This window comes from Aptenodytes forsteri, unplaced genomic scaffold (genome assembly GCF_000699145.1).
Source record: "Aptenodytes forsteri isolate BGI_AS27 unplaced genomic scaffold, ASM69914v1 Scaffold321, whole genome shotgun sequence".
Classification (NCBI taxonomy): domain Eukaryota; kingdom Metazoa; phylum Chordata; class Aves; order Sphenisciformes; family Spheniscidae; genus Aptenodytes; species Aptenodytes forsteri.
In genome coordinates, this window is record NW_008795030.1 from 2185314 (window position 1) to 2201178 (window position 15865).

Genomic DNA, 15865 nt, shown 5'->3' on the forward strand with positions numbered 1-15865 from the left:
GGGAGGAGGCGGGGACCCCTGGGAGAGGGGTTAGGTTTGAGGTTGGGGCCCTAGAGATGTGGCTGGGGGCTGCACCCTGGGTCCCCAGGGTGGGGCTAGATGGGATGAGCCCCCCGTTGGGAGGGGGCTTGTCCCGGCCTTGCAGGGGGAGAACTTGGCTGGGGAGCAGGGCAGCCTGGGCTGGGGCTAGGAGGAGGTGGAGGGGACACATCGGGTCTTCCAGAATGGGATCTGGCTGCATCAGGGGGAGCTGAGGTCAAGGCCTACGCGTGGTGGGTGCGGGATGGGAGAACGGTCCCGCCGGGGAACTGCTGACGATCGAAACGGCTACACCCTTTCCTCAGGGTAAATCCTGGAGGGCTCTGGGCCCCTGGTGCTCTGTGTCAGGGGTGCTTGTCATTGCTGGCTCTGCGCGGCAAAGATGGTTTTACTTTTGGTGCGTGCTGGCTCATCCCAAGCATCAAACAACTCCTACAAGGCTCCCGTGCTTCCCTGGGTACGGAGCGCTTTGGAGCCTTGTGCTCACAGACCCTCTTTGATCTGAGGGTCTCAAAGCACTTGGCAGAGGGTGGGTAAATATCGTTGTCCCAGCTTTGTTGCTGGAGAGACCGAGAACAGGGCGGTCGAGGGAAAAATAACTCGGAGTCAGGAAGAGGTCCCTGGAGTCAACATGGGATTGTTCCCACAGAAGGCTCCGCTGTCTGCTTTTACCATTAGGGTAGGACTTGCTCTAAAAAGGTGTGTGCTGCCATGGTTAGAGAAAGGGCAGCGGTCCTCCCTGCCTGCTGCGAGGGACCTGGAGCTTTGCTCTTTGTTTTTGGGTCCCAGCAGCCCCGGGGAGGGACTTGAAGCCGCCCTTGGAGCCGGGGGTCTGTGCAGACAGACAGACAGAGCATCTGTCCCGGCGAGGGCTGGGACATGTTGACAGAGTGGGAAGGAGGAGAAAACCCGGCGAGGTTGGCTGACTTTACCACTGCTTCCTGCCCTCTGCTCCGCTACCATAGATGGTCACGTCTGCCACAGTGTGGGGTGGAAGCGGGGCCCGTCCGCCGCCGAGCTCCCGAGCGGAGATCCGGGCTCCGTTCCCAACCAGGGGAGCGGGGCCGAGCCTGGAGCCTGGGGGATCGGCCAAGGGGTGGGAGCGGGATTGCCGGGAGCGTGGCTCTGCTGACATCTAGTGAGGTTGTCTCCTCCGGCTCTGCGCTCCCTGTGAGCTGGGAAGGCGTTCAAAACACTTCGGGGTTTGATTTTTCTGAGCAGCCAGTGGGTAGGAGTCGTGTGTCTTCTTGGTGAAGATGCAGCTCACCAATATCCCCCCTCCCCTCTGTGCAGCCCCCCCAGCTCTCAGCCGCCGCCCTGGCAAAGCACACGGAGCCAAGCGGGACCTGCACCGCTGCCCTCGCATCATCTTTCCCAGTTGGGCTGAAGCCTATAGAGGAGACGAGCAGCTCCTTGCAGTCACCAATGCCATTTGCCTGGTTTTCTTGCCTCGTTTTCCACCCTGCCAGCACCTGGTCTGCCTCTTGCAGCTGTCTCCATCATGATCAGGCACCTTAGGAACAACTGACATGATGCAAAATAGAAAATAAGATACAACCACCTCTTTTCCATGCAGCCAATGACTTGTATTTTATAGCATCCTATAACGGTGACAGCAGTGAAGCACTAGCCACGTCCTGCCCCACTGGTGTGAGGGCAGCGGTTAATCCTGGTGGGCGGCACAGGCAGGAGCCATCCTCCCGAGCAGCATCCGCGAGGAGGAAGCGAGACTGGGGAGAGGAACTAGAAATAACCGGAGAACGGGGAGAGGAAGAGCACTGCTCACTGGGGATATTCTAACCCAGCCCCAGGCCGGTCTGTTTGCTTCTGGGGTGGGTCTGTTCAGCTGAACATGGTTCCTGAAGGAACAAAGATCAAGTTCCTGGTAAGGCTGGGTCACGGAAGAGCTGCCTGTTTACAGGAGGACTGTAAACCAGGTCAGTGCTCTGTGGGGGATCCTGGTGCCCATAAATCTTGCCAGCCTGTGGCCGACACTGTCCTGTCTCCAGGGCAAAGCTTACAGCTTCCCCATGCTGCTGCCAGGTGGTTGGTGCCTTGTCCCCCTTTCCTCCAAGCACCATGGGAATATTTGCTCCTTTTTTTAGCCATGAAATGGCTAAAATGCCTTTGTGTCCCCTAGACAGTGCCCTTTGGCTTGCTGCAGCCAGAGGAGAGCACTTGTCCCTGCTCTGTTGTGTGAGGAGAGCACTTGTCCGAGCTCCAGCCCAGGTCCTTGTGGTGCTCAGCAGCCTCCAACTCCTCCACAGAAGCAAACACAGTCCTGGCAGGGGCTAAGGCAGTCCTGTGCTTTCAGAGCTCCCTGAGTCATCTCTGGTTAAGGCTAAGCCTGAAACCTGGCCTGCACACAGCATTTCATTTCCCAGCAAAGCAATTTAAAGCTTCATTCCTGGGAAAAGGGATTTTTTTTTTGGGGGGGGGGAATAGCAGGAAACCGTCTTGCTGCCCCATCAGTTTCTGGCCACATACTGCAGCACCTTGGCTGCTTACATCCCTGGAAACAGTGGTTTTGCAAAACATTAACTAAAGCCCACCAAAACAGGTCAGTAGCTTTCAGTCTCTGTTTGCAGATAAAGTGAGTGACCTCAGCCAGGTGGCACAGGGAGGGTCACCCCTGGGGACAGCTGTACCCAGGAATGCCTCCGTCCTGCACCCCTCGAGCTGCGCAGCTGGCCCTGGGTTAACTCTGCCTTCCCCAGCTGGTGACAGAGCCCAGCCCGCCTGGGGATCTGCGTGGCAGGGAGGTGGACCTGCTCACCATGACCCGCTGGCCAGTGCCTCTGTCCCGAGCACAGCCCTGCTCCAGCAATCCTGCTTCTCCCCCAGAGCTTCCCCGGCTGAGCTAATTTCCAACTGGATCTGTTCCCTGATGTACCAGCACAGCGGGGTGGCTGCACTGTCAGACAACCCCTTTCCATGGGAGCCCATGCTTGGTTCAGCTTGAAGTGTCCGTGAAACCAGCCCTGGGTGATTTCTGCTGCAGTGTGGGGCACAGAGGTCCCTCCAGCCCAGGAGCCAAGGGAAAACCATCCTCACCAGCAGCTGTTTGAAAGTTTCATAAATCTTTCTGCTGCGAGGTAAACCCGAGGCTCTTTGCCCTTTCCCTGGGGATAAGGAGGGGGGTTATTCTTTGCCCCCCCTGCAAGGAGTGACTTTTCACACTTCCACGTATCCACCGTAGGATAAGCAGACACAGCATGGCCGCTCTCACCTTGAGGACTGTCCCTCCTGCTGCCTCTGCCTCGCCCGGGGAGGGGGGAGACCACCCTCGGTGACAAACAGAGGATGTAGGTCCAATTTTGCAGGTTCGTGTGCTGCCCTTCGGAGGCCACGACTGATGTTTGCTTGGTTTTGTCCCCTCCACAGTCACCTCCCAGGACAAGTGCCCTGCGGTTGGGGTGAACATCTGGCTGTGCCCCACCACCTCCCAGCCCCCTCTCCACCTCCCCCCTGGCACGTCCAGCCCTGATGGCATGTCACTGGCTCACCCCGGTGCTGCCCTGTGCTGTGGCCAGGGCAGCATCCTCCCAAAATGCCCCTCTGAAAGCTTTGTGCTGCAAGAGAGGCAGAGCTGCCCACCAATCTGGGCTCAGCCGCGTGCACTGGGAGCACTGGGTGCTGGCACCCAGCAGGTTTCCCCAGGGCTCAAGGTGAGCCTTGCAACTTGACCAGGGGCCCTGGGAAGGGTACGGGGTGCACTAACGTACTCTGATGAGTATCAGTGGAGAGAGGGGTGCCTGCAGCAGCCTGCCTTCCCCGCTGAACGAGCCCCGGGTGCTGGGACCCGGGCCTGCACCCCTGCCGGGCTCTGTCTACGAGCCCCGCTGCTCACGTGCACCTTCACCGATGTACAATGAAAGCCTCCTTCCCTTGTGAACAAAAGGGACCAGACAACCTGGTTCCCTGAGCAGAACAGAAACCCTCTGCTCCCTCCCAGCATGGGCAGCAATGCCCCCCTAGTTCGGGAAAAGGCTCCCCAAGCCCCTGGCACCAGATCACCTGCCCCAGCTGGCCCGGAAGCCCCTTAAAGCCCATCAGCTGGGAATCACGGCTGATTCCCAGCACTCACATATGGTTTCTGGGCAGCACAGCCCCAGCCCATATGCCATTACAGGCATCAGCTCAGCAGGTGCTGAGCACACAGCTGACACCCTGCATTTTCCATGCTCTGGCTTTGATTTCACAGGGCCAGCACTGCCCGTACATCAGCCCCAACGCGTGGCTCACCCAGCCGGCACGGAGGACACAGCAGCGATGTAACTCCAGCTCTGCAGGGAGGTGCTTCCCAGATGCTCGGGTTCATTTGCTTCATCATCAAGGTTAGTGTGGATTAAGCCTTAGCACAGCTGCTGCTGGAGGCCAGCTGTAGGTGCTGGCAGCATCTCCCCATGCAGTTCTGGGTGGGAAGACTTCCCATGCCAGAGAGGCTTTCTTCATGCTTGGAGTGAAAGCCCTCTGTAATCACAGCTGAAGCAAGACATGGACTCTGCTTAAAGGCTGGACTTTTGCCCAGGGCTCAGTGCTATCAACTCCCATGGTCATTCCCCCCCCCCATCTATTTTCTTAAAAGCCTCAAATAGAAGAGGTGTGCTCAGCTAGGAATGTTTGGGCCCCGGTTCAGGCTCAGTATGCTTTTAGTCTCTTGAGGTGGCTGCAAAAAACCTGAACAGAGACTCCTCGTGAATCCTGCAGAGCCAAAAAAGAAGAGGCAAAGAATGAAATGTCCCTGATTTCTGTTGAAACTCTTTGAAAAGAAAAGCTACCAGCAATCTTTCAAATCCTTGGAGACGGCAGCACTGCCCACACCCCTCGGAGGCAGCCAGGTCATAGCAATGGCCAGGATGACTCCTCGCAAACCCAGCCAGGAGCAGGGCAGGGGTCAGTACATTTGTAAGGATCTCGAGCTCTGTGCTTGGCTGGAGCACTGCCGCCCTTCTCCTCCTCCTCCTCTCAGAGGGTGCACATGGCGCCTACTTGCCCTGCCGCAGGGGCTTCAAGAGAGCACTGGCTTTGTCCTGCCCTTGTTCCTTCGCTGCAAGCTCCATGCCTGGGGGAGCAGGGAGCACCCGGGCCAAGGCTAACACCGCCTCTTGCCCTCTGCTCAGCACAAAGCCAGCTCCCAGCCTCCTTGCATCATCCCTTTTGCTTCTTTCCATAACCCCCTGCCATGGTGGCAGAGTGGGGCCCAGTTAAGCATTCCCAGCTAAGGTCTAATCCCTCTGGCTATTTTTAAAATCCCATCCTCATTCCAGTCCTTTGTACCCAAATGTGGAACAAAGGATGAGCCATCCTTCCCCCCCCGAGCCCTCCTGCACAGAGGGGCCGCTCTCGACTCAGACACTGACCCCACAAGTTTCTTGGTGTGACAAACGTGCTTAACAAAGGGCAACAGCCCTGTCCCCCAGTGCAGCGGCCGTGCGGACAGAGCAGCAGAGCTAGCAGTCCCCTCACACTGGGGATTTGCCCCAACTGTATGGGTGGCTGCTTCATCTCTGGTGCATCCTCCCTGTGCTTACTTCAGCCTGCTTTCCCCTTCTGCATTACACTTGCTGCCACAGGAGTGCGGTGCTCTCCCCATTTCTGCTGTGGAGAGGGGAATGCGAGAGCAAGGTATAAATATCCACAAAGATTAGCACTTGCACAGCACTTTGCCCCGGGAGAAAGTGTTGAGTGTCACCCACAGCCCGCATTCCCTTTCTCTCCGCTCCCCAGCTGCCTCTCCCATTTCCAGCCCCAGGTTCACAATCCCCGCAGCCAGTGCTTTCATTTCATTCCTCCCTCCACCCCCGTTCCCTCTTGAAAGGGAGAAAATAGAGCCTTTGTTGGGTTGCTGCGGCGCAGGCACTGAGCAAGGAGCCAACACGGGGGTACAAGGCCGCTGGGCACAGCCGCCTGCCTGGATTATGGCATTCCTGTGCCTTCGGCTCAGGGGAAGTCAATCCTGCGCCCCGTGGCATGTAAAGGGACCCTGGGCTTGCTGACGTCCACACAAAAAAAAACGCAGTCAAACAAAAAAATCCTCCACACCCACACTGCTGACTTCCCCCACTTTTATGTAAATTAATATTAATAGGTCCTTGAGTTCGGTTTCTGTACAGATATATTCAAATAGGAAATAGTTTCATATTTACATCATTAAGTTAATTAGGCTCTATAAAAAAAGAACAGCTTTCCAAATTAGTGTCGTATGTACAGACAGCAGAGGTGAGCTCACGTCCTTGGCGCGGTCACATTGACAGTGTAATGTACACTAACCATTACCCCCAGTCCCACAGGCGATCGGCCCCACGCAGGCCGGGCACAGACGGGCAGCGGGCACGAGTGTTATGAGCAAAAGGATCCCTCTTCGGGCTTTTCTGCTCTCCAGGACCCGGCAGGGAATAGTGCTTGTTTCTCATGAGGCACACAAGTACCACAGAGTCAATTCGTGTAATGTACACTACCAGCGCTCTGTGGATCCCGTGGAAGGCACAAGACCGGCACAGATCTTGTGTTCGAGTCGGTGGATGCTCTGCACGGCTTCTCCCAGGCGCTCCTCGACGGCGCACACCTACAGCGGCACGAGGCTGGTCCAGCCCCCGAGGGGCCGAGTCCTTCGGAGAGCCCCGGTGTGAGCGGACAGACCCAGCCTGGGGTCACACGATGCTGGCCAGTTCTGTGTTGTCTGACTCCGAGCTGCTGTTGCTCTCCTCCCTGGGGGCAAAGTGTTAGGGAGGAGGCACAGAGTGAGCCGTGGAGCAAGCCCTGCCTCCGAGCAGACCTCTGCCTTGGAGCAGAGGAGCCTCCGAAGGGCTCAAGAGGGACAGCACTGCCTTGCGCAGTCCCCGAACGAGTTTTCTTTAGCAACTGGGGCAGGTTCATGGTTAATCTCAAACACTTCACGCCATCTCTTTGGAAGTCAGGATTGGGAAAACAAGCCAGCCCTTCCCTCACGCCACCACCCACGGGTCCTGGAGGATTCCTGGACAAGTCACAGTGTGTCCCAACCCGTCTGGGCCGAATCCTGCCCGCACACACCCCGCTGGCATGCCGCACTTGCTACCTCCATAGCACAAGTTGACACTCACCTTAAGTCCTGCAGGGCTTTCTTGTTTTTCCTCCGCTTCTCCTCGTCGATGGGGTACAGCTTGAACAGGAGCAGGCCCAGCAGGATCAGCCCCACGGGCACGGCCGACACCAGCATCTTCAGGGTGAAGTTCACCTCGCTGGGCTGGGAGCAGCCCCGGGTCTGGTACCCTGCAAAACTGCGGAGAAGAAATGGACCTTCAGACAAAGGAAACTGAGTCTGTGGGAGACAAACCTGTCCCTTCAGGTAGAGGTTTGCGGAGCCACAGCTGGATTTAGACACCCCCCCCACCTCCCTCCCAGCCCTTGGGAAGCAGAGATGCCCGGATGCGGAGGCACCAGACTGGCCTCCCTCCCTCCTCCTTAGCTCCCCCACAAAAACTCACTCTAAGCTGAGTGTGGAGATGCCCAGGGAGACCCCAGAGGTGAACTTGGTGAAGAAGACATAGAAGGAGAAGAAGATGGCTTCATGGCCATGGGAGTCAGGGTGCTGCAGCTTGAAGTCGTCTATGACATCTGGGAGCATGGACCTGTGCGGAGAGTGGAATGGTGAACACTAGGACAGAGCCAACAAAGCATCTCCTCTCCCTGCTGAGAGGATTTCCCTCCAAGAGCCCCATCTTGGGCTGAAAACATTGCAAAAAGGCCTCCCAAGGATTTCTAACCACTCCAGCAGGCCCTGGAAGCACCTTGCCCAGCTCTTGGGGTGCAGTGCTGAGAGCACCAGGACCTCACACTCACCAGGGCAGGAGGAAGGCAGCTGCGACACTGATCCCAGCTGCAACGGCCACGATGTAGGTGACGATGAGGTTACTGTCCAGGACAGCCACCATGATGAGGAAGGGGATGGCAGACTGGATAGGGGACAGAAACCAGGTTGTCAGCAGTGCCTGACCCAGACTCCTCAGCCTTTCCCCTTCCCTCCCGTGCATGCCAGCCCTCCGACCGCAGCAACGGCTGGGGAAGCAGCAGTGCAGCCTTCCTCCCAGCCATTTCTGCTGGCCTTGGCCCACATCTGTGACAGCACAAATAGCAGGATGAGGGACAGGCACCAAATCAGCAGCAGCAGCCCCTGCCCAGCTCCAGGCCCTCTCGGGGGGGACACAGCTCTGCTCAACCCATGTGGGAAACACCATCCTCACGTGCACCTCTGCGCTCGAGGGGACCCACTCACCGAGATGCCCACATAGACAGCAGTCTTCTTCCCAAAGCGGGTAAGGAACCACTGCCAGAGAGGAATGGTCAAGGTGGCCGAGAGCTATGGGAAGAGAAGGGGGTCGTGGTGTCACTCGCTGGCCAGGCTCTTCTCTGGGGGAAAAGCTCTTCCCAGCAAGGAGCAGCTCCTGGGCACAGCCTCCCCCATCACGTTTCCAGCACCTCCGATTTCCACACACTCCTGAGGCTGGCACGCAGCCACTCTGCCTGCTCCTGCCCTCACCCCATCCCTCGCCTGCCTCCGCTCCCGGGAAGGAGAGCTCACAATTGGAGCAGGTGCATGGGGCCACCTCCTCCCCCAGTGTGGAGCACCCTGGCACCCGGCACCACCGTTCTCAGGGCACCCAGAAGGTGCCAGCACACCTGCCCAAACAGAGGGAGGACCTGACTCGATCCTTGGTGCTGGGAAGGGACCCGATCTTGTCACCGCTGCCTGCACACAGCATGGCCAAGAGCCAGGTTCTGTGGGGACCCTGGCACCTTGGACCTCTCCACCCCATTGAGCAGGAAGGGTGGGAAGGGCTCCCAGGGATGAGACAAGCTGGAAGGGGCTCTCAAGGAGCTGTTTTGCTCCATCTTCCTGGCAGTAAACACTGAGATCCTTTTCTTGAAGCAGGGGGGAAGGGAGATAAGTGGCAGGATTGGGACAAAAGGCCCCCACGGCTCCTGGTCTCCCCTATCTCTGGCTGCCTTCACACAGGAACAAAGGCCTCGCTGTTCCTGCCAACCCGCCCAGCCTTTGCAGGACATTTGGCAGCTCCTTCTCCCTCCCCTCCTCCCAGGGGACCTTCGGTCACTGTCCCCACAGTAGACTATGGCAGCCCCACAGCATCCCTCCCTTCAGCCCACAGAGCACCCATCCCATGCCAGCTCCTGGGGAGGACCCACAGGATCCCACAACGTGCATCCCACCACAGTCCCAGCCCCGAGGCGCTCCAGGACGAGGCCATACGCACCATGATGGCCAGGAGGATGTTCTGGAACTCGTTGCGGAAGCCCAGGGTGTAGGTGCAGAAGAGGGCAAAGTTACCCTCCAGCAGCTACGGAGGAGGCAGACAGCAGTTAGGGGGGGACGGGCACCCCAGCCACCCCGGAGGCATGCGCTCCTCCTTGCAAGGCTGCACCCAAAGTGCAAGCAGGGGAAGAAAGCGGCCATTCACCGACCCATCCGAGGGCACAAGGCCACATCCTTCCTCTCTGCCCGGGGCAGCTCCAGCTCATTGAGCTGCCACCTCACATGCTCCCCAGCCCACCAGGATCCTATTTGGGCCCTACGCTGCTCATCCCCCAGCCACCTCCAAGCTGCACTGCTGCCGTCCCCTCTCCCCCATCCTCCAAGCCCAGCTGCGCTTTACCATGAAGGCCAGCGAGGTGAAGAGGAAGCCGGCGATGAGCTTGATGTAGGCACCGTGGTTCATCACCAGCTTCAGCCCCTGGAAGAAGGAGACAGGCTCATCCGACTGGAGCTCAGAGGACTCTGGGGAGCAGAGCAAATCAGCCCATCGTTAGACCCACTGAAACAGCACCCTTGGGTGCAAGAAGTACAGTGCCTCATGCCTGCTGCTGAGCGCCCTGCACAAGCCCCTGCCCACCTACAGCATCACACCCCAAGGGAGTCAGGGCGATGCCTGCAGGGATCTCCCTGCCCTCACCCAGGGGTCCCTCAGCCCCATGGAGGGGAGAGGATGGCCTGGCTGATTCACCCAGGACAAGCAGAGCTGGTCACAAAGCAGAGGGAGGGAAGGACAGAACTACTCGACTTTGGATATCACCTCACACTGGGATGCCCTAGTTGGCACTAGCAACCTTGCCCAGACAAAACTGCAAGATAACATTTATCTCCGACAGTGCAGAGCAGAGAGCTAAGTCCTCAGGGCTGTGCTGTAACATACCCTGGAGATGCTCTGGCCTCCTGCCCACAGCACTGCCCTTCTGCAGTGCCTTCCCCAGGCCCCTGTACCCAGACCTCAGCTCTACCTGCCCCTCTCCTCCAGTGCTTGACTCACGAACAAGGGGCCAAGAGCTCAGCCAGGCTCCTGAGGAGCCCCTGGCAGGAGCCACAGCATTTCCACGCTGTGTCTTAAGCCTCACCTCTCTTCTCCCGCACGCCCACCGACAGGATCACAGCGCAGAGGATGTAGAGTCCCCCGATGACCCCCGCAGCGATCATGTAGGCATTTCTCTATGCAAGAGAGGAGGGAGCGGTGAGGGAGGGGGCTCGTACCAGGAGCCAGCCCAGTCAAGAAGGCAAGGGGAGTATGGCAGGGGCTGCCAGCAGGTCCCCCCAGCTTACTGTGTCCGTGAGCGACCCAGTGTCATGGGTCATGTTTAGTTCCTCCATGGCCACCGAGGAGTTGGTCTTGCCGATGAAGAGGGGGCTCTCAATGCAGGGAGTAACCACCTTGCCCACAATCTGGCCCTGGATGGCAGTACCCAGCACTGTGCCCAGCACTTCCACTGTCATACCTGGAGGGAGAGGCCAGCAGGACTGAGCACAGCCCTCAGGCACCCAGGGCATGGGTGCAAAACCCTTCTCCACAGCAGAGCCTCCCCAGCTGCAATTCATTGCCCTTCACCAGGAGAAATGAGCCAGCCCAGCTCTCCTAGAGCTCCCTCCAAATCACCAAGTGATAAAGCCTGTGCTACGCAGGGAAGGAGAGTGTCTGCTGGGGAAACTGAGGCAGGGAGCAAGGCCAAGACTTGGTCATGCTGCTCCCGGTGCTGTATGACAGAGCAGGAGGAAAGACTTGGGAGTTCAGATTCCCCCATCGTCTGCTCCAGGCACTTGGCCATAACAGGGACCACCTCCCCATCAGCCCAGCTCTCACCAGACTAGACAAGGGTGTCTGCTGGAGGAGCCGGGGAAGAGGAATGGGAAGAGCTGGACCAGCTGCAATTCAAGCCCTGAACGATGTTCATCACACACCACCCTTGGGGTGGGGTGTGATCAAATGAGCCCTTCCAGCAGGGCATCTGGAGGAAGATCATGCCCCGGTGAAAGCTGCAGCAAAGGAGCTGAGCATCAGCTGCCCCCCAGCCATGGTGAGGAAGGGAAGGAAATACTCTTACGGTAGGCGGTGGCCGAGTCCCGCTCACTCTGCTCCCTGCTGATGAACATGGTCAGCGCCGAGTAGGGCACATGGAAGCACTGCAAAGGCATGAGGAGAATTAGCTCAGGGATGGGAACCCGCCCCTCTGCATAGCTCAGCGAGGTGAAGGCAGGGATTCATCCTCTCCATCCCTCACCCACCAGCCCCGGTGTGTGCAGAGCCCAACTCACCGTCACAAGGGTCTGGAAGATGCAGTAGAAGACAAGGTACCACATCACTTGGCCTCTGGAGATGTCTGGCACAAACCAGATGAGAAAATAGGAGATGACAGCAAATGGGGTGGAGAAGATGATCCTTTGGGAGAACACAAGTGTTAGCCCTGCGGGCACACAAGCGCCTGGGTAACCCCGCCAGCCTGGCTCTCCCCACTACACCACACATCCAGTGGGGTTCAGGCATCCGATTTTGGGGGCTCCTGAGCTGCCCAGGGGTGGCCCACCCTGCTCCAACACTTTGACAGGAGGTGGTTGCCACAGGGGCAATTCAGACCAGAGCGAAGGCAGCAGCTCAGGTCTCACAGGGTGGGAAGGGGAAGAGCTTTATTTGCAAAAACAGACATCCTTGATTCGATGGAAAGGATTGATCTGCTCCTGCCTTCAGCTTCCACCCCCGGCCCTGACCTCTCCCCCAGGCAGCACCGCTGTGCGTCCAGTGGGATGTAATCACCTCCCTCGTCCCGGAAAGGGCTGGGGAGCAGCCAGGCAGCACAGCCCTGCTCCCCAGCCCCACGGGCCCAGCAGACAGATGCCTCTCACCAGCTTGGCTTTGCTGCCAGCCCCCGCCGAGCCCTGGTCCCAGGGTCACCTCTGTTCTGCTGGCAGGGATGGGGCAAACCACCAGCCAACAGCAGGCTGGCTCCTTCTTCCACCCCTGCCCAGCTTCCCAGAGCTGCAGACACAGGGACACGGGATGCAAAGTGCAACAGAGGATTGGAGGGGATTGCTCAAGCACTGGGCCTTGGCAGCAGTCCCAGCAGGACCAGCCAGCAAAGGTGGTTGCAACGGGAAGGCACCCAGAACATCTCTCCGCTTCATCCAGCGCATCTCACAACCCTTGTCCTGCTGCAACCCAGGCAGGGGAACAGCTCTACCCTGCACCAGCAGCCTGAGGACACTACAAGCACCCAGGTCCCCCCATCACTCAGGAGGGCACGGGAGGAATTCCTCCTCCTGGAGGGAAGTGAGCCAGGTGTTGAGGTTGCATCCACATCTGTTTAGGAGACTGATTTTGCCTGGGGATTTGCAAACACACTGCGCTCCACAAACTAGTGGACAGAAGCTGTGTCCTGGAATGAAGCCAGCAGAACCGGACACGGGACAGAGCCACGCATGGTCAGGGCTGGCCCTCTGCCGCTCCGCTGCCAGGGTACAGCGAGATCTTTCCGTCTAGACTGACATACAGGACGCAAAGTTTAAATTTAAGTTGCAGGGGGGTGTGGAGAGCGAGAAACCGAATCTCCGTGGATGGAGAGCCGGCAGAGGCATTGCACAGGACCCAACACATGCACATTTTTCTGTGCGCACGTCACCCCGGCGGGGGGAAGAAAGGGGCGAGCCAGCTCCAGCCATTCTTCTTGCGCACGCTTATCGCCTCACAGATACATGGAGCCAAGGGAAATTTTGAATGAGTCACCACAGCCACACGGCAGGAACCACGTCACGCTCACCATGGGCGCCAGTGTGTGCACATCGGAATCCCCTGCGGGCCCACCCCGGCACCGGGACCACGGTGCTGAGCCCTGGCCAGGGCTGACCGGCAGCTCCTGGCAGTGGCAGACAAGTGACTGCGAGTTACCCCTGACCGAGGCCGAGGTGATTAAGACGCTCGGAGGAGGCTGCGGTGACGCGCTCGCCCGCTCATTGGCCGCGGCACGATGGTGTGTTCCTTTGTGCCACGGCTTGCACACCCCTTCCCGCCCCGGCAGTTAACTGTTTGCAAACGGCTGCTGCCCTGGAGAAGGAAGGTCAAAGCAAGCCAAGGCTCTTCAATCACCAACACGTCAAGGAAAAGTTTGGTCACCGGGAAGTCTAGAATGGTTGAGGAAACAGGGACCTGCCCAGGGCTGGGGGCAGAGCGGGGTCCCCGAGGCCAGGGGAGAGGAGAAGGCAGCCAGTGGATGAGCTGCTGGGACAAAAAGTGCCAAAAAGTGTTTCAAAAAGGAAAGAACTGAATGGGAGAGAGGTGACGGCCCTCGAGGAAGGTCTCCCCTCTCTTCTGAGGGGCTGGAGCAGCCCCGAGCTTTGAGCTAGAGCTGCCGGCAGCTGATGGGGCTCAGCCTCACAGATCAGACCCTTCAGAGCCCGGCAGAAACTTTGGACAATAAACCCTCGCACACAGGGGGCTTACGCAGGGTCACCTCACGGATGCTGAGGGTTGGGGTCAGGCAGCAGCCTCTGAGGCAACCCCGCAGCCACGTCCTGCAGCACCTGCGGCTCCTGGCTTTGCATGCAGGGAAACTGAGGCAGAGAACAGCTCCACAGCCACACCAGACTGGGGCTGTGCAGCCCCACACAGCCAGCCCTGCCGCAGCCAACGAACCCCAAGTTCAGGAGGTTTAAACTCAGCTCAACTCCATCCAAACTGGACTCAGCCGATTGCCCTTGAGCCATGTACAGTAGCAGCAAGCTCCTCGCAGCCGGCTGCCCCGGCACTGCTGAGGGGCCCAGCGCAAGTCAAAAGCTCTGGCTAATTTTAACGAAGCAGGAGCTGTTTGGAGGAATGCAGCCGCTCCATCCCCACCCCCTGCCTCGAGGACGCGAGATTACAGAGAGCGGAGCTGCGGCGGCCATCCAAGCGCACGGCTATCCCGCGCAGCCCTGCCTGCACGCCCAGGCGGCTCCGCACAGGCAGCCCTGCTCTAATCTCCAGACCCCAGACCCCACCATACATGCGGCTGCAGAGAAGCTATTTCAGGCCATGCGTGGAGCCTGGCTTTAACAACAGCCGACTGCCACTGCCCAGAGCTATTCCAGGAAAGCCCGGAAGCAGAGGGTATAATCTGCAGGGGAAAGGACTACATCCCTCTAATTCCACTCCCCCCATGCCCACCCCCTTTGCTGCATTGTATTTCAGCAATCCCGCAGGCACCCAGGACGTGGGTTATTTTAGCGCAGGACATGCCACTATGTCCACACTTAGGCATTAGCACCTTGCAATGCTCCCTGTCCCGCACAGGAGTGGGTGTTTATGGACATCCTACGTCTGCCCTGGGTGCAGGCATGAGCCCTTTGGGGCTTCGCAAACCCCATCCCATCTGCTCCAACTCCCTTCGGCACCTCTTCACTCAGCACCCTGCTCTCAAGGGCAGCGGAAGCACCCACGTGTGGACACCCAGATCCATGACGGCTGTTTTCCTGCCAGAAGAGCATCCTCGTGACTGTCAGCCAGCACCCCACCACCGCACGTCAACCATGCACACCCCCGTCCCTCCTCCCTATGGCTGTGATGCCACCTGCTCTGCTGGCAACGTGGCCCTGCCACAGGCCAGGGCTCAGCAGCCACCACAGGAACAAAGTCCAATGTCGGAGCGTGGCATCAGGGCAGCTCTCAGGGAGGCAGGAGCTGCTGCAGGCGCAGTGACACAGAGGACAGCCGGGACCAGCTCGTACGGGGATGGCTTGGGACCAGTCAGAGTAACAGGCACAGACTTGAAGCCCCAGCTGTTGGCAGAACCGTGGGCTTTTTGGGGCGCTTGGGACCTCACCTGGGTGAGGTAGGGTGTCAGCATGTCCTGCCCTGCAAACCTCATGCCAATGGACACCCAAAGCTGACTGGAAGGCTGTGACACATCAGGTAGGGATGCGGGGTGCTACAGGTGGCTCTTACCAAGGCATCAGGCGGCCAAAGCGGGTCCATGATGTTTTGCTGATGAAGAAGCCCACCATGGGGTCCGTGATGGCATCCCAGGCTCTCCCCACAAACAGGATGATGGAGGCATAGAAAGGGTCCAGCTGCAGGAAGAAGATCTTGTGTCAGGACACGCAAAGCCCTGTGCCCCCGGCTGCCCTACCTGAGCTCCTCAAGACCTTCCCAACCGTTCTGCAACCCCGCTGCCATTTGGGAGCGGGGGACGGATCCCTCACCTTTCCCTCTCGTTCAGTGGGATTTGAGGCATGGTGACCCAGACCTTCCCAGCGCTGCCCCACCACGCTCTTTCCACACCAAACTCCTGCCGCCTTGGAGCAGATCTCCCCAAAACCCACCCTACAGCCAGCACGGGTGCCCCACGGGCACTTCTCCCTCCCCATTTCACGCAGACCCAGAACACTGTGGGTTCGTGGGACAGATCCTGTGTCCCGCGGGACGGACACCGCAAGCCCGTTTCGTAGCCTGAGGCACGGAGCAACCACACGGCTCCACGCGTGGGGCCGGCCCGGTGGAAACCCACAGCCTTCGGACCGGCGCCCGCGCAGGACCGC

General features: G+C 58.9%; 1 protein-coding gene across 1 annotated transcript; it reads right to left on the reverse strand.

The window, feature by feature from the left end:
* Nucleotides 1-6692: 6692 nt before the first annotated feature.
* On the reverse strand, nt 6693-15346 carry MFSD2A (major facilitator superfamily domain containing 2A). The gene is made up of 12 exons (XM_019471247.1): nt 15273-15346; nt 11618-11741; nt 11407-11485; nt 10631-10803; nt 10429-10519; nt 9693-9814; nt 9294-9377; nt 8297-8380; nt 7864-7976; nt 7509-7652; nt 7125-7301; nt 6693-6750 (listed from the first exon to the last, which is right to left on the reverse strand). The coding sequence occupies exons 1-12, from the start codon at nt 15329-15331 to the stop codon at nt 6693-6695; spliced, it is 1308 nt and encodes a 435-aa protein (XP_019326792.1). The 5' UTR covers nt 15332-15346.
* Between the last annotated feature and the right edge of the window lie 519 nt (nt 15347-15865).